Source organism: Lethenteron reissneri, chromosome 69, assembly GCF_015708825.2.
Source record: "Lethenteron reissneri isolate LAM-NWPU_2019-01 chromosome 69, ASM1570882v1, whole genome shotgun sequence".
NCBI classification, from domain to species: domain Eukaryota; kingdom Metazoa; phylum Chordata; class Hyperoartia; order Petromyzontiformes; family Petromyzontidae; genus Lethenteron; species Lethenteron reissneri.
The window spans coordinates 7,805,749-7,829,870 of NC_083847.1; the positions used below are offsets into that span (position 1 = coordinate 7,805,749).

General features: G+C 50.4%; 2 protein-coding genes across 2 annotated transcripts; one reads left to right on the top strand and one right to left on the bottom strand.

Moving 5' to 3' along the window:
* Window positions 1–272: 272 nt before the first annotated feature.
* LOC133360514 (zinc finger protein 70-like) lies at window positions 273–7,161 on the bottom strand. Its single transcript, XM_061579294.1, has 2 exons — window positions 7,041–7,161; window positions 273–4,670 (listed from the first exon to the last, which is right to left on the bottom strand). Exons 1-2 carry the CDS (start codon window positions 7,138–7,140, stop codon window positions 3,394–3,396), a joined length of 1,377 nt encoding a protein of 458 aa, XP_061435278.1. The 5' UTR covers window positions 7,141–7,161; the 3' UTR covers window positions 273–3,393.
* Window positions 7,162–9,869: 2,708 nt separating this feature from the next.
* On the top strand, window positions 9,870–23,767 carry LOC133360687 (zinc finger and SCAN domain-containing protein 2-like). The gene is made up of 7 exons (XM_061579477.1): window positions 9,870–10,030; window positions 10,482–10,583; window positions 12,437–13,814; window positions 18,260–18,301; window positions 19,663–19,764; window positions 19,954–20,091; window positions 20,693–23,767. The coding sequence occupies exons 3-7, from the start codon at window positions 12,479–12,481 to the stop codon at window positions 21,823–21,825; spliced, it is 2,751 nt and encodes a 916-aa protein (XP_061435461.1). The 5' UTR covers window positions 9,870–10,030; window positions 10,482–10,583; window positions 12,437–12,478; the 3' UTR covers window positions 21,826–23,767.
* Window positions 23,768–24,122: the final 355 nt, after the last annotated feature.

Genomic DNA, 24,122 nt, shown 5'->3' on the forward strand with positions numbered 1-24,122 from the left:
ATTAAATTGCAGTTCATATCGGTAGGCTAAGAATTTACCTTGTTTTTTTACTTTACATATTACTGTGCAATACAGTATTGTAATTAATAAATACATACAGTTTATAGTTTATACAGTACGGTACTGTAAATTGCTCTGTTTTGCTAAATTATCACCATTATTTAAGACTCCTGGGTAGGCTAGGCCATCTTCGTAAGTAGAGGACTACCTGTAGTTGTTATGGTGTTTGTGTCACTGTTTGTTGCTCTCACGTTCTGACCCCGTGCCTCTAACTGGACATCTGTGAATAAAAGAGCTTAATAGCGCATCGGATTCCTCCTGCAGCCTCAATAAACGTTCTGATTCCCATTCAGCATTAAGTCTCGTTGAGCCTTCTATAGCCTCACCAGCTTCTATGGAGCTGGCCACGAGAGGGCGACGTAGAGGCGAATACAAAATGTTTGGCGTAGTTGTTCGTGATATGATCGTAGATACAAATCGCAAAGACAAAAAAATCACATCAGGTTCAGTATTATGTTTATTGAAAACGTTTGCCTGGCAAATGCAGGCTTCATGAACTGGTTTGTAGATATATATAATTTAAAGGGATTTGATTGCATGTCCCAAACTCTGCACTCCTATCGTGTTTTGGTATTAACACGCAGTAGGGCTTTCGCGACCAATATTATCCACGATCGGGGTTCTTTTTTTTTAGTTAGATCGCGTACCCGTGTGTCGTTAAACACCGCCACCCAACACGGCCAATCAGTAAGGAGTATGTGTCACGTAAAACGGTCCGCCAATTCGTAATACACCGGCGAAACGTCACAACTACTCGAATTGTAAATGTTATAGTGGGTTTGCTCTCAACACACAACCAGTTAGTGCTGTACGAGTAACGAATTGGTTCACTCTCCAACACACAACCGGTTTAGTGCTGTACTAGTAACGAATTGGTTCACTACCCCAACACACAACCAGTTAGTGCTGTACTAGTAACAAATTGGTTCACTACTCCAACACACAACCGGTTAGTGCTGTACTAGTAACGAATCGGTCACTACTCCAACACACAACCGGTTAGTGCTGTACTAGTAACGAATTGGTTCACTCTCCAACACACAACCGGTTAGTGCTGTACTAGTAACAAATTTGTTCACTCTCCAACACACAACCGATTTAGTGCTGTACTAGTAACGAATTGGTTCACTACTCCAACAACCGATTTAGTGCTGTGCTAGTAACGAATTGGCACGTTTTGTTAATGCGACACAAACCTTACTAATTGGCTGTGTCGAGTGGTGGTGGCGGCGGGTTTAATGACAAATGTATAATTACGCGATCTAACCACCCCAAAAAAAACCCGTTTCGGACACTATTAGTCGCGAAAACCTACACCTGCGTGTTAAACGACGTATTACTCTACGGTTAACGCCCTCTCCTCTGTATCCGCGAGGGTAGCATTCTTGTAATGCAAATTCGCGAATGCAGAAAACCTCATTCCAATGTGGAGAGGGTGGGGAAATGTCATTACGTTCTTGGTACGAGGCGAACATACAGCGGGGGGGAATTGTCAATGTGTAATAACAATGACCACAATACATTATAAGGAACAATGTATTATTGGGTCTTTCGGTGAAGCCACGTAGATAGATCAAATAATAAAAGTAATTTTAAAAAATACAATATCACGATGTTTCGATCGTAACACAAGCAATCATCAGCAGGTGAGAAATATCGCAGGAGAGCTGCTGAGAATATCAGCAGCTTTGATCTATCTACGTGGCATTACCGAAAGACCCAATAATATGAATTCCTGCAGTCACGAAAGCTCTAAGTCAAGATTTAAAGAACAATGTGTTCCATTTGTATTACCTTTGATGATGATTGGACGACGATGGGAGGTGGTGGAGGTGAGGATTTCGGGAGGGTGGATGACTCCGCATTGGAAGATGCGGGAGTTCGATGATTAAAACGACCGCACAGTTTAAGTTTTTTTCATTTTGAGCCAATCAAAAAAGTATATTGGTCGCATACACAGCTACGTTTCATGTTGTAGCGGGTGCAGTGAAATGCTCGAGGTATCAGCTCCGCAGCATTGCAATAGAACGTCTCACGAATAAATGATTATAATTAATCGACGAAAAATTCGAAAAGCGAATCAAGAAAAATCACGAAATATCCGAACGAACCCAAATGACAAACCAAATAACACTCTAATAATCATCCAAATAACAATGTGTGCGTGTGCACGGGATGAATGAACACTATGAATAATATCTACAACAACAGATACATTAGGGTGAGCTTTTGTCGAGTATACGGTATGTAGATACACAATGTGTCTAAGCAATATATAAATTGGAAGTGTCCACTCTGGGGAGGTAGCGATCTCCCCCGAAACACTCTCCCCGAATGCGTTCGCTCCCTTCCCGATGGACCTCGCGGTCGACCCGTTGATAATACTATTTGGTTCTTTCGGTAAAGTCACGTAGTTAGAAATAAAATAAAACAAATCACGACGTTTCGATCGCAACACAAGCGGTCGTCATCAGGCAAAACTTTTGACAAAACTTTTGCCTGATGACTAACTACGTGACTTTACCGAAAGAACCAAAGAATATGGATTCCTGCAGTCATGAAAGCTTCAAACCGTTGATAATAACCAAGAGCGTATAAAGGAGTAAGCATGAAGTGAGCAAATGCACAGCGGCGAGTCCGGAGAGGGATCACTGCGAGATGGAGGCCTGAGCGGGTGGCCGAGCGGGGTTCTACGTGCATCTTCCCGCCCCCCGCCCCCACCACTCACGACCGGTGTCGTTGGTCTGTAGGCGCTGCGTGACGCTCGCGAGCACAAGGGTATTACAGCTGCGACGTTTGGTCTTCTTCTCTTTCGCGTGGACTCAACAGCAGCAGATTGAAGATGCAGTTTTAGACTGCTGTCATTCACTCAGTCGTCCGTTCGGAAGGCAAGAGCGGATCTCGTTCCAGCCCTCCTTTTAAAAGGGTGAAGACATTCTATTCAGTGGCTCGCGAATGCGCGAGGCTCGCTAATCCAGAGCACGCGCATTTACAACATCCATGGGATCACTCTCCAGCACTCGCCGGGGTGCTGAAGTGGTAAACCGACCGGCACGTTTTGTTCACGTGACAAAACCCTGAATCAATTGGCCGTGGCGGGCGGTGTGGCGGGCCTAATGGCGCGTTTACGTCGACGCGATCTAACCCCCAAAAGTAAACCAAAACTTTGCTATGAATCACGTTCAAACGGATTGTACTTGAATTGTCTCAGTGATGGAGACACTTCATTAGGAAGTTAAGGTTCGAGCGATATGCAAAGTGTGAATTGTCTTGGTCATTGAGACACTTCACATTAAAGTTGAGATTCTAGGGATCTGGACAGTTTGAAGTGTCTCAGTGATTGAGACACTTCATGTGGAAGTTGAGATTTGAGAGATCCGCAAAGTTCCTCCCGCAGACGAAACACTTGTATGGCTTTTCCACGCTGTGTGATTTCATGTGCCGGCTGCAGGCCGACGACTTTATGAAGTCCTTGTCGCATATCGGACACCGGTGTGGCCTCTCGCCCGTGTGGATCATCGCGTGGACCTTCAGGGCCGACAGGTGTGCAAAGCCCTTCCCGCAGACGTCGCAGCAATGCGGCCTCTCTCCCGAGTGGCCCATCGCGTGGACCCTGAGGGCTGCCAGCTGGGTGAAGGCCTTCCCGCAAACGTCGCACTTGTGCGGCTTCTCGCCCCCGTGCGTCGACTCGTGGTTCCTGAGGAAGGACGGCTTTGTGAAGCCCTTGCCGCACGCGGCGCACTTGTGCGGCTTCTCGCCCGTGTGGGTCATCAGGTGGTTCTTGAGGTCCGACGACTCGACGAAGCCCTTGTCGCACACGGGGCAGCGGTGCGCCCGCTCGCCCGTGTGGATCTTCGTGTGGCTCCTGAGGTTGGAGAGGTGCGCGAAGGCCTTGCCGCACGTCGGGCACTCGTGCGGCCTCTCGCCCGTGTGGATCCTGGCGTGGCTCCGGAGCGTCGACGAGTCGGTGAAGGCCTTGCCGCACGTCGGGCACGCGTGCGGCCTCTCGTCCGTGTGCTTCATCACGTGCCTCTTGAGGGCGAACGACTGGACGAAGCCCCTGGGGCACAGCGGGCACTTGAAGGGCTTCTCGCCCGTGTGGATCATCGCGTGGCTCTTGAGTGCCGACGACTTCCTGAAGCCGTTCCCGCACACCGAGCAGCGGTAGGGCCTCTCTCCCGTGTGCGTCATCGCGTGCCTCTTCAGGGCCGATGAGCAAGTGAAGGCCCGGCCGCACAAGGGGCACTCGTGCGGCCTCCTGTCGTCGCCGTCCGTCCGGTTCCTCCGGCCCCTGCTGCTCTCCAGGACCACCTCGATCTCCGCCACGTCCGACGGAGTCCCCCGGTCTCCCCGCGACTCGCCGGTTCTCTCGGTAGAACCGCCAGGCCGAGGGTCCTCATTCCCCAAAGGCCCTTCTTTGACGTCAAGACCCTCTTCATCCGAATCAAGGTCCCCATCGTCACTCCCAAGCTCATTCTCCAAAGGTTCCTCTTTAACACGAATATCCTCATCATCGGACTGAAGGACCCCGCCATCTGACTGAAACTCCTCTTCTTCACCGAGGTCCTCCGCTACGCCGAGCTCATCCTCTTGAGAATCAGGGTCCTGACCTAGGAGGCGAAAGGTTCACCGTTGAGCTCCGTGCAAATTTCAAGTAAAACTTTTGTCCGTTACCGGACAAAGGTCTCTCCCCCCCCCCCCCCCTCCTCCAACAACAAATAAAACAACAACAATACGAATACCACATTTTGCGCACATACTCAAAATCGGCATCAATTAATCAATTAATTCGCTACTTTAAAGCAATTTACATTTTGTATGGACGCCTTATCATTTATATCTATTTTTGTGTCAGTCAAAAACGCCGCGGTCCCTGATCTGTGGAATCGGCTCGCACACAAAGCAGGCGCCGCATGTCTCAGGCGCCATTGACGTACTTCTCGACGACCGTGAGTTAAACGAAGTTGTGAATAAAACCGTTGTTTTGTAAAAAAAACTTTTTTAAAGGAGTTTTTGCTGCCCCAAAAGGTAAAAATACCCATCCTTAGTTTTCATACTTTGATGTCGGCAACAGGTCCCCATGATAATAATCATCATTATTATAGTTTAACACGTAGGCTTTCACGACCAATATCATCCATAAGAGGTTTTTGAGTTATACCGCGTAAATATATAAATGTGTCGTTCAAACCAGCCACCACCCGACACAGCGAACTAGTAAGGGTTGTCACGTGAACAGAACGTGCCAATTCGTCACTAGTACAACACACCGGTGTGTTGGAGAGCCAAGCCACAACATTTACAAACTGAGTACGATGTTTCCCCAGTAATTACAACTAGCTTCATCAGGCGACAGCCAGATTTGTGAAGTGGAAGCTGACAGAGCTCTACCATTTCTGGATATTCTGCTCGGATGGGGTAGAAATGGTAATATAACATGCAGCGTTTACCGAAATAAAACGCACACTGACGCCTATCTGAATGCAGAGTCACACCATCACCCCGTAAAAAAATCTGCTCTTATCAAGACGCTCATTCATCGAGCTAAGAAAGTGTCAGATGGTGACAGTCTGAGAAGTGAAATTCAACATGTTTAAGAAGCGCTGCAAATGAACGGTTACAATAATGCACAAATCAACAGGGCATTGAATACCAAAACCAAATCAAACAACGAGAGCACTGAAACTGCCCAAATCATTAAAACGATCAAAATACCGTACATTGCGGGAGTAACAGAAAAACTAGCCAGATGTTTGGAAAAACAAAACATCTGAGTCAGATTTGGCACGGGACATAAAATACAGAATCTAATATCTGGTACAAAAGATGTATTACCGAAGCTATCAACAGAAGGTGTGTACAGGATTAACTGCACGTGTAGTAAATGCTGTGTTGGGCAAACAGCACAAGACTAAAAGAACATCAGAGAAATATTAAATACTCCCAAATAAAACTGTCATCAGTAGCAGAACATGTGTGCCAACAAGGACACTCAATTGATTTTGTTGAAGTTTTGTGCAAAACTAGCTACTACTGTAACCATTCGTCTTAGTTCTGCGTGGAAGCGAATCATCAAATAAGTCATTATTTAAATGCATGCCTACAAAGGGTTCGCATAATGCACATGCAGAATGTACGTCGCTTCCGTAATTCCCCCCCCCCCCCCCCCACATTGTGCAAGAGCGCAGCAGGGTGGTCAATACATCTACGCCTCTATATAAGGAAAGAAGCAGTAAGACTTCTCCACAAATCTGGCTGTCGCCTGGTGAAGCTGGTTGTAATTACTGGCGAAATGTCGTACTCAGTTTGTAAATGTTGTGGCTTGGCTCTCAAACACACCGGTGTGTTGTACTAGTACACTACACTATACACTACGCTACTATACACTACACTATACACGACACTATACACTACTATACACTACTATGCACTACACACTACTATACAGTACACTATACACGACTATACACTACACTATACACGACTATACACTACACTATACACTACTATACACTACACTACTATACACTACACACTACACTACATACTAGTGCTGTACTAGTGACGAATTGGTACGTTCTGTTTACGTGACAACCCTCACTAGTTGGCTGTGCCGAGTGGTGGCGGGTTTTAACGACACATTTATATATTTACGCGATCTCACCCACAAACCTCTATTATGGATTATTATAATAATCATTCTTATTATCAGAGCACGTTTGCTTGCATTGCTGTTGTGCTGTTCACCGTTTGACGTTCGTCCTCCGGTCCAAACATCGGTGCACACTGAAACGGAACTACGTTTACGTTACCAGCTGTAAGTCCCCACTGAACCGCTGTGAAAGCCGCGGCCCTGACCATCACAAACGATGTTGTTAATGGGCGTCGTGTTTAACTCGCCGCGGAGAACCGTGATCACCACTCACCACCACCGCTCGCCACCACCACCACGTCTCACCACCACCATCACGATCACTCACCAGCATCACCACCTCCATCGGCGTCTTCTCTCTCCACCTTCACGGGTGGCCACGTCTCACCGCCCGGCTCCTCCACCTCTCGCTTCACGAACACCTCCATGGGTAGAGAAAGAGCCTCCTCCTCCACCTCCTCTGCCTCCTCCTCCACCTCGTCCACCTCCTCCTTCACCTCCTCCACGTTTCCTGTCCCAAGAGGAACCCAGCGCGGTGAGAGACTCAAGACGACGCCGCTGCCGTCGCCGCCACTCTCCATGAGGTTTCAGCGGGGGGGGGGGGGGGGGGGGAGCAAACGCAGAGACAATGCACCTAGCCCACCACGGCCGCTCGTGCCAGGCTAGGTGCACCTCGAGGACTGCTCACCGGCGGCGGCGGCAGCAGCAGTCCGACAACAACCGCCGTTCGCTACCGAGGTTTCATCAATTCAACTAAAACCTTGTTGATGTTTCCAGCTGTAAGGCCCCACTGAGCTGCTACTGTGTAGTAGATATTTTGTCAGAAGCGACGTCGCCATCACAGATGATAGCAGCTCAACCACGTGGGCTGATATCATCATCGCCGCGTATTTTTAGCAGCAGCCAAATGCTCTAAGCGTGTATTTCTACAGACTCACAGACACCCATAGAGACCCATAGATCCACAGATACCAAAAGTGACTCATACTCACAGAGACTCATAGAGACCCATCGATCCACAGAGACCCATAGAGGTCCATAATCATCGAGATTCATACTAGAAACTAAACTATGTTTATTTTACCATCTGTAAGGTCCCACTGAGCTGCAATGTAGCTTTTTGAGAAGGGACCTGACCATCACAAATGATAGGAGCTCAACCACGTGGGCCTGATGTCATCATCATCACGTGGACATTCATAGCAGTAGACAAATTACTCTAAACGCGTTGTGACGTTGATTCTAAATGTGGAGGGAAAAACCGGAGGAGGACCCGGAGACAAATCCACGCAGCGACCACGGGGAGAGAGACGCAGACTCCACATAGACAGCAGGCGTCTTCAGGGTCGGGATCGAACCCACGACCTCCTGCACACCAAGCGAGGTAGTTAACATCTCACCACAGGCAGAGAGAGATGGGGGAGGAGGGGGGGAGGAGGAAGGGGGATGAGGAGATGCAGGATGCCCAACTGGTGCCCGGACACGCGAAGTCGCACGAAACGTCGAAGAGTCGCACAGCCAAGGCGAATATAAAGATTCAAGATTCAAAGTTCCCGAGGCGGCTTTCTGTCCCGCCCGGCCTCCGGTGACGACGTTCCAACAGACGGCGCCGCTGTCCCCGTGGCCATTGCCACGGCCATCACTGTCACTCCGCTCGTTTCGCGCCCGGTAACCTCGTGCAGCCGCTGGACAAGATGTCGCATAGGCCAGGGGTCCCCAACCCCCGGGCCGCGGGCCACGGGCCGGTCCGTGGCCTGTTAGGAACCGGGCCCCATAGCAGGAGGTGAGAGCGGTGAGTCCGTGCGTGGCCCGCTCCCATTATTTTATTGACCACTTCCGTCCGCGCCTCTTTGCCACACCACGAACTCGTCTCAGCGGTCGCGGTTTTGGTAAGCCCACAAGCTCACCCCTGGCCAACATGAGTAAAAAACAAACGTCGCCGGAGAGCTTCTTTGAAAGGGGGGAAAGACCCAATGATTAAACCCCTCCCGTCCCCCCCGGTCCGTGAAAAAATTGTCTTCCACGAAACCGGTTTCTGGTAACAAAAAGGTTGGGGACCGCTGGCAAAGACAGCACGGTCCACCAGGAGGGAGACATCCCTCGACCGCACCCGGGCATCGATCAGCCTCTCATTGTATCTGCTGTACTCAATCACTCACTCAACTATTCACTCACTCAATCACTCACTCAACCACTCACTCAACCATTCACTCAACCACTCACTCAATCACTCACTCAACTATTCACTCAATCACTCACTTACTCAACCACTCACTCACTTAACCACTCTCTCACTCAACCATTCACTCAACCACTCACTCACTCAACCACTCACTCAATAATTCACTCAACCACTAACTCACTCAACCATTCACTAAACCACTCACTCGATCAACCATTCACTCAACCACTCACTCACCCACTCACTCACTCAACCATTCACTCAACCACTCACTCACTCACTCAACCACTCACTCAACCACTCAATCACTCACTCACCCACTCACTCACTCAACCACTCACTCATCACTCACTCAACCACTCACTCACTCAACCACTCACTCACCCACTCACTCAACCATTCAACCACTTACTAAACCACTCACTCACCCACCACACACTCACCAGGTCAACAGTTGCTGCTGGTACTGAACCAATGGGTGAATGGAGACCGACTGATGAGACCACTCAACGTTGGAACCAGATCCAGGGAGAGAGCGACAGTCCAGCTTCTGCTGAACCACACACACACAGTGTGTTCACGTGCGATGAGTCGGTGAACACCTCACACACACACACACAGTGTGTTCACGTGTGATGAGTCGGTGAACGTCACACAGCGGGGTCCGTACTACCTGCAGGATTCCAGGGAGCCAATGCCACTAGTCTTGTCCCGCATCTCGTCTCTCCCGCTATGCAGATTCCGGGGCCACCCTCCCGCTCTCCCCTCCCATTGGCTATGCACGTTCTGAGGCTCCCTTAACCACGCCCTCCTCCTGGATATGCAGATTCCGGGGCCATCTCCCGCTCTCCCCTCCCATTGGCTATGCACGTTCTGGTGTTCTTTTAACCACGCCCCTCGTAGCAATGCAGATTCCGGGGCCCAGAGGCAGCTGCTATTCACGTTCCGGGGTCTCTCCTACCCCCAGCCCCCCCATTCATTCACCGCTCCACGCTCCCTCGCTCCGTCTCCCCCACGGAGGTTCCACGCGCTCCGAATCCACTACCACCACCACCTCCAGCACCACCACCTCCACCACCTCAACCACCACCTCCACCACCACCACCTCCTGCTGCTGTTCAGGCTCTCTAGCCCAGGTAAACTGAACTCAGAACAGCTGTAAAGGTTTGTAGAGTTACTAAAGTGGTGCATTGTGTAGTGTTCAAGTTACTAAAGTGGTGCAGTGTGTATTAGTGTATACACTCAACTATACACTCCACTATACACTACTTTACACTACACTATACACTACTACGCACTGCACTACTATACACTACATTATACACTACACTATACACTACACGACTATACACTACCATACACTACACTATACACTACACTATACACTACCATACACTACATTATACACTACACTATACACTACACTATGCACTACCATACACTACACTATACACTACACTATACACTATACACTACACACTACACTACTATACACTACACTATACACTACACTATACACTACACTACTATACACTACACTATACACTACACTATACACTGCATAAACCTGACGTGCCGTGCCCACAGGTGAGGTGAGGCCGCTTCGAAAACTCCCGCGGGAGGCGGCAGGAGGAGATCCTCCCGGCCGTGAGATGTCGCGGGGACACCCTGGCGCTGCTGCCGCTACCGGTGAGTAGTCCTCTGGGTACACTTAGCCTGGCACTAGCGGCCGTGGCGGTGGTGGTGGTGGTGGTGACGTCACTTGGTGTAGCCGGATCCGCCCTGTCCCCTCTCCTCCCGTCTTGAATCCTTGCAAGGTGGGGGGGGTCAGCAACAGCGGCAGCAACGATACCAAAAAACAATTCATTACGCGCGTCGATTACCCCATGAATAAGCCAACCGGTAATGGTCATCCATTGCGACGTTTATGATGTCATTAACCCACCCGCCTCTGGTCTACGCACCTCATTGGCTGACAAGTGTCGCCTGGTGATGCTGGTATTTGTTGTAATTCCCAGCGGCGCCACGTCGCGGCTACTCGAATAGCGAACGTGGTCGCGGGTTTGCTCTCCAAAAACACGGCAAACTGGTGAGTGCCGTACCGGTAACTAATTGGCACCACGTTGTATTTACGTGACAAACCCCTCGACTTAGTTTTGCGGTGGTGGTGGTGGTGGCGGTGGCGGGTTTCACTACGTTTAGGCCACGTCCGAGGAAAATATCCACGAATTGGGATGGGTCCATTAGCCACCTCCACTTCCATCTCTCCCGCTCCTCACCGTCCCCGCCTCTCCTTGTGCACAATCCACCATTTCCGCTCCGTTTTCCTGCTCGCCCCCTTGCACTGGAACAAACGTCCCCCTCCACGTGTAGCCAGAAGCACCGCTCCCTATCTAATTTCTACTTCTCGCTCAAGACTCCCACCTCTTATTCCTGGCCACGTCCTTCCCTCCATTCCTAGGTACCCCCGTAATTCCCGTTCCCACTAAGCACACCCTCCCAATACCCCATCCCTATTCACCGTATCACTTTTAGTTACCCAATTGTACCGCTCGTAAACCTTGTAAGGCGCCTTCGATAAAAGCGCTATGCAAATATAAGATAAGATCGTGAACTGGGTGGCTGGGTTTAGCGAGTCGAGATGATTTAGAAACTCACAAAGTGCATCTTCACCGTGCGGCCAGACCACCAATGTGACATCATTTCAACTTGCACGATTGAAACACTGCACGTCAAATTTCCTAGTGATGGTAGTGTGCAAGGCTGGGAGTAAAAGAGATGCAAACACGCTCTTAATAATACATGGATTGTCCTTGAAACTTCTTGGCCTACACCCGAGATACAGTCCCTTTTATAGCCTCGTCTCACCACCAGTGTTTGACCAGAGAACATCAACAGTACAAGGACAATGCAAGCCTTGATAGCCTGGGTTGAGCAGTTCTATATTCCATTTCCCTCCCTTTATTGCTGCTAATCCTACATAATACACGAGCATAATATGACTTTGAGACCCCCCCACCGCCTACACATTCCACAAGGAGTGACTAACCCAATATCTGCATTTGTCATCAATATGCTAAATTCCTCTGTTGATATGTAAACTATTTTGTCAAGGCGCTCTCCTCCCACCCAGCTTAAAATATGCTGCCAAGCTTAGCAGTGTTCATTAGGATGCTGTCTTTCCGACAGCTCTGTTTTTCACCTGAGGACGGCTGCTTGCGTTGTGGCCGAAACGTCGTTAGAATTTTATTTGATTACGTTTTATTTTTATTCTTTTATTATTTCCCTTCTATGTGACTTTACCGAAAGAACCAAGAATATGAATCCCTGCTGTCATGAAAGCTTTTAATCGAAAAATATCGAGGTTTTTGTTTTTTTATCGAATTCGAAAACGATGGCACTTCTTGTTTTTTTGGTTGCCGAAGCCCGCCCACAACCGAAAGGTGTGAAAGGAGGAGACAACTCATCCGGTAGTAGACATGTTTTTTCTATTTCCTTCTTAAAATTTGCGCGGAGCTCAAATATGACGTTTCGCCTTCCAGGTCAGGAGCCTTGTTTTCAAGAGGACCTCCGGTCTGAAGCGGATGAGCTCGGCTGAAGCGGAGGACCTCGGTGAAGAAGAGGAGCTTCAGTCCGATGACGGGGAACTTCAGTCAGATGACGGGAAGCTACAGTCAGACGAAGAGGATATTCGTGTTAAAGAAGAACCTTTGGAGAATGAGATAGAGGACCTTGAGTCCGACGACGGGAAGTTTCAGTCTGATGAAGAGGATATTCGGAGTGACGATGGGGACCTTGATTCTGACGAAGAGGGTCTTGACGTCAAAGAAGGGCCTTTGGAGAATGAAGACTCTCGGCCTGGCGCTTCAACGGAGAGACCCGGGAAGTCGCGGGGAGATCCGGGAACTCCCTCGGACGTGGCGGAGATCGAAGTGGTCCTGGAGAACAGCAGAGGTCGGAGGACTCGGACGAACGACCAGAAATCCGGCGACGACAAGAAGCCGCTCAGTTGCCCTCTGTGCGGCAGGGCGATGGCATGCTTATCGGCCCTGAAGAGGCACACGATGACGCACACGGGGGAGAGGCCCTTCAAGTGCTCCGTGTGCGGGAACGGCTTCAGGCTCGCGTCGACCCTCAAGAGTCACATGATGATCCACACGGGGGAGAAGCCATACAAGTGTTCCCTGTGCGCTAGGGACTTCATCCATTCATCGGCCCTCAAGAGGCACATGATGAACCACACCAACGAGAAGCCGCACAAGTGCTCGGTGTGCGGCAAGGCCTTCACCGACTCGTCGACGCTCAAGAGCCACCTCAAGAGCCACACGGGCGAGAGGCCGCACGAGTGCCCGACGTGCGGCAAGGCCTTCGCGCACCTCTCCAACTTCAGGATTCACGTGAAGATCCACACGGGCGAGCGGGCGCACCGCTGCCCCGTGTGCTCCAAGGGCTTCCTGGAGGCGAAGTCTCTCAAGAACCACCTGATGACCCACACGGGCGAGAAGCCGCACAAGTGCGCCGCTTGCGGCAAGGGCTTCACGAAGCCGTCCTTCCTCAGGAACCACGAGTTGACGCACGCGGACGAGAAGCCGCACAAGTGTGACGTGTGCGGGAAGGCCTTCACCCAGCTGGCGGCCCTCAGGGTCCACGCGATGGGCCACTCGGGAGAGAGGCCGCACAAGTGCGACGTCTGCGGGAAGGACTTTGCGTACCTGTCGGCCCTGAAGATCCACGCGATGATCCACACGGGCGAGAAGCCGCACCGGTGCCCGATATGCGACAAGGACTTTAGGAAGTCGTCGGCCTGCAGCCGGCACATGAAGTCGCACAGCGTGGAGAAGCCGTACAAGTGCTTCGTCTGCGGGAGGAACTTTGCGGATCTCTCAAATCTCAACTTCCACATGAAGTGTCTCAATCACTGAGCCCGTGTGAAGCCCTCAAGCACGGTCCATTCCGTTTGAACGTAGATATCGCTGTTTTCAACCCCCATCTTGACATCCACTGGGGTAAGATTACGACGATCATCGCCAGCAGTCTTCCCCCGGGCATCGGTTACCGCATCGTTTCCAGTTATCATTCCTCGTTTCCATTATGCTCTAATGCGCACTCATGCCTACTTTATAGAGGGCGATATTGGCACGTAAAAATAAAGATTGATTGTGGCTAGATGTTAACTACCTCGCCTGGTATGCGGGGGGTCGTAGGTTCAATCATGACCCTGACGCCTGCTGCTGTATATTTGGAGTTTGCGTGTTCTCCCCGTGGTCGCGTGAATTGTTTTCCCTCCGCAATTTAGAATCACTGCGTGTTTACAGTATTTGTCTGCTATAAGTGTCCACTTGCTGAGGTTGCTGCAACAGCAGCAGCTATCGTCTGTCATCTGAGTTGGATGATGGCATTCCAGTCATTTGCTAGGGGGGTGCCTGTGAATATATTTGTTCCGATTCTGGGCAATTTGTTTTCAGAGTTAATTTCCCCCCGCATCCCCAGCGTTTGGCATTGCTACTGCTTTGGCATTGTTGCTTCATTGGCAACCCCCCACCGCTCTCTCTCCCACTAGCTCTCCCGTCGCCTCCGCAGATCTAACTGCCCCCCCCCCATCTCTAGCCCCGCCCATGTACCTTACCTATATACAGTAGAACCTCTGGTCACGAACGCTTCTGACCACGACCAAATCGGGTTCCGACCAAAAAATTCACAACATTTTTGAATCTGGTCACGAACACAAACTCGGGTGGCGATCAAACATGGCCGTGGCAGATTTCCCCTTCCACGCCATTTTTTTTGTAAGCGCCAAATTTCCTGTTGTTTGTTTACAAACAACACAAAGCGTAACAGTTATGTATATAACTTTTGTTATATAAAATTCCTAGAAAGATATTATTTTGTCAGTGTAGTCATACCCCTCCCCCCTCATTCAAGCCGTAATTTAGAGAGCGAAAGTGCTGAGTACATAAATCGCTAACATAAGAATCCGTTAATCTCTTCTCGCATCATTCATACGATGATGCGGTGAAGTAAACGTTCTTATGATATTACCCTGAATGCTTCCAAAAACAATACTGTACCCAAATATTACTGTTAACTTACTTTAAATAGAAACATGAATTGCTCGTATGAATATTCTCTCTCTCAGAATCGACCGACTGATGTAGCAGACGAAACAATCATCTTGTTGAACGATTCTAAACATTGACGCGGCAATGTTAGTTTTCTCTGTTCAGGTTTTCTCAGTGTTATTCAATGTTTTTACATTTAGTTTACTATTACACTGTGAATTCTATGGCATAATTAACTATTTTTGTGCTTAAAAATCTTTAAAAAACAATATTTATATACAGTTCGTAGGAGTCTGGAACGGATTAATCGTATTTACATACAATCCAATGGGGAAATTAGGTTCGAGTCACGACCAAATCGGGTTGCGACCAAAGTTATGGAACGAATTATGGTCGTGACCAGAGGTTCTACTGTAGTCTATATAACCTCTTGACACGACAGCCCTCTCGCCTTCTTCAGCAGTTGTTTCTTGCTGTAGTTGTCCCACCTGATGACGATTGCTTGTGTTGCGATCACGTCGTGATTTATTTTATTTTATTTCTACCTACGTGACTTTACTGAAAGAACCAAAGAGTATGGATTCCTGCAGTCACGAAAGCTTCAAATCAAGATGGTGTAACAATGTTTTTGTTCCTGGGTAGTGTTATTTCCGAATTGCTTATGCCTCAAAAGTACAGAAAATGGCTATTATTCACCACAAACTTTGCTTTTGTGACCAGGACAGTGATATTTTGAAATTTAGCTATTTCCCAGAACATTCCAGATAGATTCAGTTCTGAGTACACTTAGAGTAGCTTCTAGAACATTCTAGAACTTTCCAGTAATATAAATAGTAGTATAAATACAGGGGCTATTTTGAACAGAGGAAGTCCTCCCGGCCAAATAGGATGCGATCCATTTTAGGACTGAACCTCCGATTCCAAAGTCGGACTCGAGAAGATTGGCAAAGCCGAAGGTGACTGACAGTCTCAAAAGGCGATGAGATGTCACAGGCCGACGAGAACCGTGATTGCTCCGGAGTCGACGATTGAAAGAACGTCGTCGAAGACTTCGGCGATCGCAGTCCCCGTGGAGTAAGTCTTGACGGTAGGGCAGATGAAAGGTTTTTTGGGTTAGATCGCGTAAATATAAATATACAAGCCCACTGAGACCCACACTCATCGAGACCCATACTAACACATTCCTGCGGAGGAAGCTGGTAGGAACGTTGGGTTGCTCGGTCAATGGCCTGCAGGGTCAGCGGCCAGGGCGTGGTGTATTCCGCAAATATGGCCGACTGTGAGGGCGGGCACAAGCCGGCGTGAGTAGGTTAAACGTTGAGTTTTATAAGGGCACCACGGGGTGGCCAGCCCCTCCCCACCCAGCCCCACCCCTCCCACCCAGCCCCTCCCCACCCTCCCCTCTCCACCCGGCCCCACCCCTCCCATTTTTTGATGCACGACGGACGGACACAATAATCCCCTGTGGGCTGGTGTAACCAGGAGGTTCCTACCAGTAAAACTAACCTCTGTTTATGTTACCAGGTGTGAGGTCCCACTGAGCTCTATCGTAGCTCTTTTTCACATAAGCGACCCTTGGCCATCACAGACGATGGCAGCTCAACCAAGTGGCTTATCGTGGTGGAAATGTTTCGAGCAGCAAAATACAGTACTCTGAACGTGTGGCATTGATGTCTAAATGTCGAGGGAGAAACCGGAAGACCCGGAGAAAATTCCACGCGGCCACGGGGAGAGACGCAGACTCCAAATATCCAGCAGCAGGCATCGCCTGATGAAGACCGCTTGTGTTGCGATCGAAACGTCGTGAATTTTAGGTTTTTATTAAAACATTTTAAAAGTTTATTTTTTTCTATCCACGTGACTTTCATCGAAACAACCAAAAGAATGTGATTTCCTGCAGTCACGAAAGTTTTAAATCACAACACTATACACTACTATACACTTTACACTACACTATACACTACTATTCACTTTACACGACACTATACACTGCTATACACTTTACACAACACTATATACTACTAGACACTTTACACGACACTATACACTGCTATATGCTACACGCTACACTATATACTACACACTACTATACACTTTACACGGCACTCTACACTGCTATACACTTTACACTACACTATACACTACTTTACACTACACTATAAACTACTAGACACTTTACACTACACTATACACTGGTAGACACTTTACACGACACTCGACACTACTATACACTTTACACTACACTATACACTTTACACTACTCTACACTGCTATACGCTACACTATATACTACACTACGCACGAGTGCTGTGCAAGTAACGAATTGGCACCGCGTTCTGTTTGCGTGACACTAAAACCCGTGTCGGTGCTGGCGGGTCAAACGACGCCGCGGCTACGCGGGGAGGAGAGTCGAGGACGCGGTGCGAGGAGAAAAACATTGAAAGGAAATGGGAGAGATAGAGAAGGAATGAGAAGCAGAGGATGGAAAGGGAACGGGGAAACGGGCGGGCAAGGGGTCATCACTCGGAATCCGGTCACACTACACTATACACTACACTACTACACACTACATTACTATACACTACACTACCATACACTACACTATTATACACTACACTATTATGCACTACACTACTATACACTACGCTATACACTACACTACTATACACTATACACGACACTACTATACACTACACTATTATACACTACTATACACTACACTACTATACCTACACTATACACTACACTAGTATACACTACTATACACTACACTATTATACACTACTATACACTACACTACTATACCTACACTATACACTACACTACTATACACTACGCTAAACACTACATTACTATACACTACGCTATACACTACTATACACGATACATTAATAGTTTATTGATTGGCGAATGCGGTTGAGATTTGTAGCCGATGCCAAGGCTTGGCTCGCGTCTCGACGCCCTCCACCACCAATCGCTATTCAGGTTCCGGGCCCTCACCACGACCAATGGCCTGCAGGCTCCGCCCCCCCCAAATAGGCTAGTGCAGGTTTCGGGGCCCCCACCACCAATCGACTTTGCAGGCTCCGCCCCCCTCTCAATAAGCTATGCAGGCTCCCCCCCCCCTCTAGGATATGCAGGTTCCGGGCCTCCCTCCACTATTCGGGCCCCCACACTATTCATGTTCCGGGACCCCCATCCTCGTCTCGCCCCGGGTTCGCCCTCCTCTAGGTGGACTCAGCCTCAAATGAGTACCTGGCGTAGCCGTGCGTGTGGTGTGGGGTGTTAACCGTCGGCGCTGGGGAGACAAAGGCGGCAGGGTGTGGGTGCTGGTCACCCACCCCCTCTGTGAGTGCCACAGTGCCGGTATCCTTTCGTAGATGCTGCTAACAGAACTTGCCCCTACAGGCCTGCTGGAGGCTACCTGGGGGAGCTTTGTCTATGTGTGCATCATAGATGCTGCTACTCGCTACTAGCAGCACTTGCCCCAACAGCCCTGCTAGAGGCTACCTAGGGGAGCTTTGTCTGTGTGCACATCATAGGTGCTGCTACTCGCTACTATCAGCACTTGCCCCTACAGCCCTGCTAGAGGCTACCTGGGGGAGCTTTGTATGTGTGTACATCATAGGTGCTGCTACTCGCTACTAACAGCACTTGTCCCTACAGCCCTGCTAGAGGCTACCTGGGGGAGCTTTGTCTGTGTGTGTGCATCATAGGTGGTGCTACTCGCTACTAACAGCACTTGCCTCTACTGCCCTGCTAGAGGCTACCTAGGGGAACTTTGTCTGTGTGTCAGGTGCTGCTGTAAATGTCGACGTGATGATGATGATGATGAGGATATCAGCCATTGGGTTGAGCTGCTATCATCAGTGATAGCCAAAGGTCTCTGTGGGTCTCTATGAGCATGGGTCTCTGTGGGTCTCTGTGGGTCTCTATGACTATGGGTCTCTGTGGGTCTGTGTGGGTCTCTATGACTATGGGTCTATGTGGGTCTCTGTGAGTATGAGTCTCTGTGGGTCTGTGTGGGTCTTTATGAGTATGGATCTCTTTGGGTCTCTGTGAGTATGAGTCTCTGTGGGTCTGTATGAGTATGGATCTCTGTGGGTTTCTGTGAGTATAAGTCTCTGTGGGTCTGTGTGGGTCTGTGTGGGTATGGGTCTCTGTGGGTCTCTGTGAGTATGAGTCTCTGTGGGTCTGTGTGGGTCTCTATGAGTATGGATCTCTGTGGGTCTCTGTGAGTATGGGTCTCTGTGGGTCTGTGTGGGTATGGGTCTCTGTGGGTCTCTATGGGTATGGGTCTCTGTGGGTCTGTATGGGTCTCTGTGAGTATGGGTCTCTGTCGGTCTGCATGGGTCTCCATGAGTATGGGTCTCTGTGGGTCTGCATGGGTCTCTGAGTATGGGCATAGTGTAGTTTGTAGTGTAGCGTACAGTAGTGTATAGTGTAGTATATAGTGTAGTTTGTAGTGTATAGTGTAGTGTATAGTGTAGTGTATAGTAAATCTTGATTTTAAGCTACTATACAATACACTATACACTACACTATACACTACTATACACTACACTATACACTACTATACACTACTATACACTACATTATACACTACACTATACACTACTATCCACTACACTATACACTACACACTACACTATATACTACACTATACACTACACTATACACTACACAAACCTGACGTGCCGTGCCCACAGGTGAGGTGAGGCCGCTTCGAAAACTCCCGCGGGAGGCGGCAGGAGGAGATCCTCCCGGCCGTGAGATGTCGCGGGGACACCCTGGCGCTGCTGCCGCTGGCGGTGAGTAGTCCTCTAGGTGCACCTAGCCTGGTGGTGGTGGCGGCGGTGGTGAGTCGTCCTCTGGGTGCACCTAGCCTGGCACTAGTGGCCGTGGTGGTGGTGGTGGTGGTGGCGGTGAGGGTCCCTGGTTGCTGGAGAGCGGCGGCGCCGTCTTGAGATTCTCACTGTGCTGGGTTCCTCTTGGGACAGGAGACGTGGAGGAGGTGGAGGAGGAGGAGGAGGTGGAGGTGGTCCCTTCTCTAACCGTGGAGCCGCTCGTGAAGCGAGAGGAGCCGGGCGGTGAGACGTGGCCGCCCGTGAAGGTGGAGAGAGACGACGCTGACGACGGTGAGTGGTGGGTGGTGGTGGTGAGTGGTGGTGAGTGGTGGTGGGTGGTGGTGGGTGGTGGTGGGTGGTGCGTGGTGGTGGTGAGTGGTGGTGGGTGGTGGTGAGTGGTGGTGAGTGGTGGTGGTGGTGAGTGGTGGTGAGTGGTGGTGGGTGGTGGTGAGTGGTGGTGGTGAGTGGTGGTGGGTGGTGGTGAGTGGTGGTGGGTGGTGGTGAGTGGTGGTGAGTGGTGGTGAGTGGTGGTGGTGAGTGGTGGTGAGTGGTGTTGAGTGGTGGTCGTTAACAGGGCTGCTCTACCATAACAGAGCCCGCCCAGGGGGCGGAGCTGGCGACGGCGTAATGCGTGACGTGACGCGTCATCACGCGGGCAACATCGATGGCGAGCGGCCAATCTGAACCCCGGTGTTGCACTGCACCCACCCCCCACCCCCCACCCTCTCGCCCCCCACTCCCCCTTCCTCCCCTCATCACTCAACCTGCACTGCTGCCCAGCGTGGCGAAAGTTGTAGTCACATGACCCCTCCCCCTCCACCCCCATAGCTGGATAAGTTTTTCTTTTCATGGAAATTCGCGCGGAGCTCAACGATGACCTTTCGCCTCCTAGGTCAGGAATCTGATTTTCGCGAAGTCCTCCGATCTGAAGAGGTGGGGGACTTCGGCGAAGAAGAGGACCTTGACTCCGACGACGGGAACCTTCGGTCCGACGAAGAGGATATTCGTGTTAAAGAGGAACCTTTGGAGGATGAGAAAGAGGGCCTTGAGTCCGACGACGGGAAGCTTCGCTCTGACCAAGAGGATCTTCACGGCAAAGAAGGGCCTCGAGAGGTTGAGGACCTTCCTGCTGGCGCTTCAACGGAGAGACCCGGGAAGTCGCGGGGAGATCCGGGGACTCCGTCGGACGTGGCGGAGATCGAGGTGGTCCTGGAGAACAGCAGGGGCCGGAGGAACCGGACGGACGGCCGGAAATCCGGCGACGACAAGAAGCCGCTCAGCTGCCCTCTGTGCGGCAGGGCGATGGCGTGCTTATCGGCCCTGAAGAGGCACACGATGACGCACACGGGGGAGAGGCCCTTCAAGTGCTCCGTGTGCGGGAACGGCTTCAGGCTCGCGTCGACCCTCAAGAGTCACATGATGATCCACACGGGGGAGAAGCCGTACAAGTGTTCCCTGTGCGCCAAGGACTTCATCCACTCTTTGGCCCTCAAGAGGCACATGATGAACCACACCAACGAGAAGCCGCACAAGTGCCCGACGTGCGGCAAGGCCTTCACGGACTCGTCGACGCTCAAGAGCCACGCAAGGATCCACACGGGCGAGAGGCCGCACGAGTGCCCGACGTGCGGCAAGACCTTCGGGCACCTCTCCAACTTCAGGAGCCACGTGAAGATCCACACGGGCGAGCGGGCGCACCGCTGCCCCGTGTGCTCCAAGGGCTTCCTGGAGGCGAAGTCTCTCAAGAACCACCTGATGACCCACACGGGCGAGAAGCCGCACAAGTGCGAACTCTGCGAGAAGGAGTTTGTACAGCCGTCGGCCCTGAAGGTCCACGCGATGATCCACACGGGCGAGAAGCCGCACCGGTGCCCGATATGCGAGAAGGACTTCAGAAATTCGTCGGCCTGCAACAGGCACATCAAGTCGCACAGCGTCGAGAAGCCGTACAAGTGCTTCGTCTGCGGGAGGAACTTTGCGGATCTCTCAAATCTCAACTTCCACATGAAGTGTCTCAATCACTGAGTCCGTGTTAGCCAAGGTACCGGCACGTGTGCACGTACGTTGAACTTATTTCGCACAGTACGCAGCCAACCGCGGCTTATCGGAGGCGCTGGGGCAAGGACAACAAACTAAACACAATGACAACATCGACAAGCGGTTCTAAAGATGTTAGTTTTGTCAATGTGGATGATTTAAAAGTACAGCGTAGCTCCCAGCGGCTCCCTGATATTGGTAAGGAAGAGCGTTCCAGACTGCCAGTGGCGGCAGCAGCAGCCGCATCTCAAAGCGCCGCGCGATGATGCGGTGGCCGCCATCTTTGTTCGATGGCCAACCAGAGCCTGCTGCCGCTGCGAGGATGACTGTTATGCAGCGCGTTGTACCCTCGCGCAAACAGATGCACCGGTCAACACACCCACAACATCGCTTGTGACGCGGCCCCCGTAGGTTCGTTGACCTTGTTAATGTTTGTCCTTCAAGCCACTACTTTTGCTCGTACATCTGACCCATTCTGTTCCGTTGCTGCTGTTGCTGCTGCAGCCCGTTCGTGATGCGTAGTCAGCGACAGGGCCCGCTTGCTGCCTCCAAACGCGCGACCTCTGTTGCGACAGCGATCAGCATAAACCGCTCTTGCAGCCATCCCAGTAACCGGTGTCTCGAGTGACTTGTTTGATCCATGGATTACAGGGGGGTGGGGGGGACGACCATGGGGATAGTGGCGGTGCCAATAATTTGTGCGTACGTATGTTGAACTTACGGAATGTTCGTAAGTGCGGAATGTTCGTAAGTAAGGAACGTTTTTGGGTGAGGAATGATCGTAAGTGTGGAACGTTCGTAAGTGAGGAACGTTCGTAAGTGTGGAATGATTGTAAGTAAGGAACGTTCCAAGAAGAATCGGCCAAAACCCTCGGCAGTGGGACGCAGCTACACGTTGACACGGAGAGGTCGTTCAGATAATAATGCGTCATCGGTTGTACGTTCGTGTGTGTGTGTGTGTTGAACTTGATCCCTCGATTTAAGAACGAAACAGGAGGAGGATTTCTACACAAATCTGGCTGTCGCCTGATGATGCCGGTTGTAATTACTGGCGAAACGTCACGGGACTCAGATTGTAAATGTTGTGGGTTTACTCTCCAACACACCGGTTTAGTGCTGTACTGGTACACTACACTATACACTACACTATACGATACACTATACACTACACACTACACTAGTTCTGTACTGGTATACTACACTATACACTATACGATACACTATACACTACACTATACACTACACTAGTGCTTTACTAGTAACGAATTGGCACGCTCTGTTTACGTAAAACAACCCTCTTACTCGTTGGCTGTGTCGGACGGTGGCGGGTTTAACGACACGTTTGTATTTACGCGATGTAACCCAACGAAAACCTCTTATGGATAATGTTGATCGCGAAAGCGTACGCGTTGAAGTGGTGTTGAACTTCTCATACCGTGTCAACCCATACGGACTTACCCCGTATTCTTGCACAGGAAAATTAAGTTATCAGGCCCATTCGGCGTTCAGATAATCGTCATGCTGAGACACAAAGATAAAGATCCCCCATATAGCCTTAACAGACTGTTGGGGCAAGTGTTGTTAGCGAGCAGCACCTATGAAGGCTACCGGCATTGTGGCACACACAGAGGGGTCGGTGGGTGGCTAGCACCACCACGCCCGGCCGCCTTTGTCTCCCTCAGTGATGATGCCTACTACACTACACCAGGTAACTCATTTGAGGCTGAGTCTACCTCGGGAGCCGCACGAGTTTGTAGGGCAGCGTAGCGGTCTAAGGGGCCGTCAATAAATGACGTCACGCGATTTTGGATGATTTTTGACCCCGCCCCCCCTCGTCACACGGCGTCACAAAACGTCAGATCCCCCCCTCAAATATGACGCCACAAAGCTTTGCCCCCTCCCCCCAAAATAAAACATACTTCGCTTTAAACTATTGTCATTGTAGTGCGTATTTAATGTGGCGCCGCACTCTGATGTTGTAAGAGAAAACATTTATTAAAAAGTCTATTTAATTAAGTAGAACGTGTTGTCTATATTCATTTAAAGTTGCGCATTTTGATGTGACGTCACATTTCTCAAACCCCCCCGCCCATCGTCACAGATCGTCACAAATGTCTGACCCCGCCCCCCCCCCCCCCCATTTATGGACGGCCCCTAATCAGTTCCACACGGAGTCGGGCTTTATACCACCCCCTAATGCAGGTGGTGATTTGTTTTTTTGTTGGGTTAGATGGCAACTGGCTGCCGCCTGATGGTGCCGGTCGAAATTGGTGGCGAAACGTCGT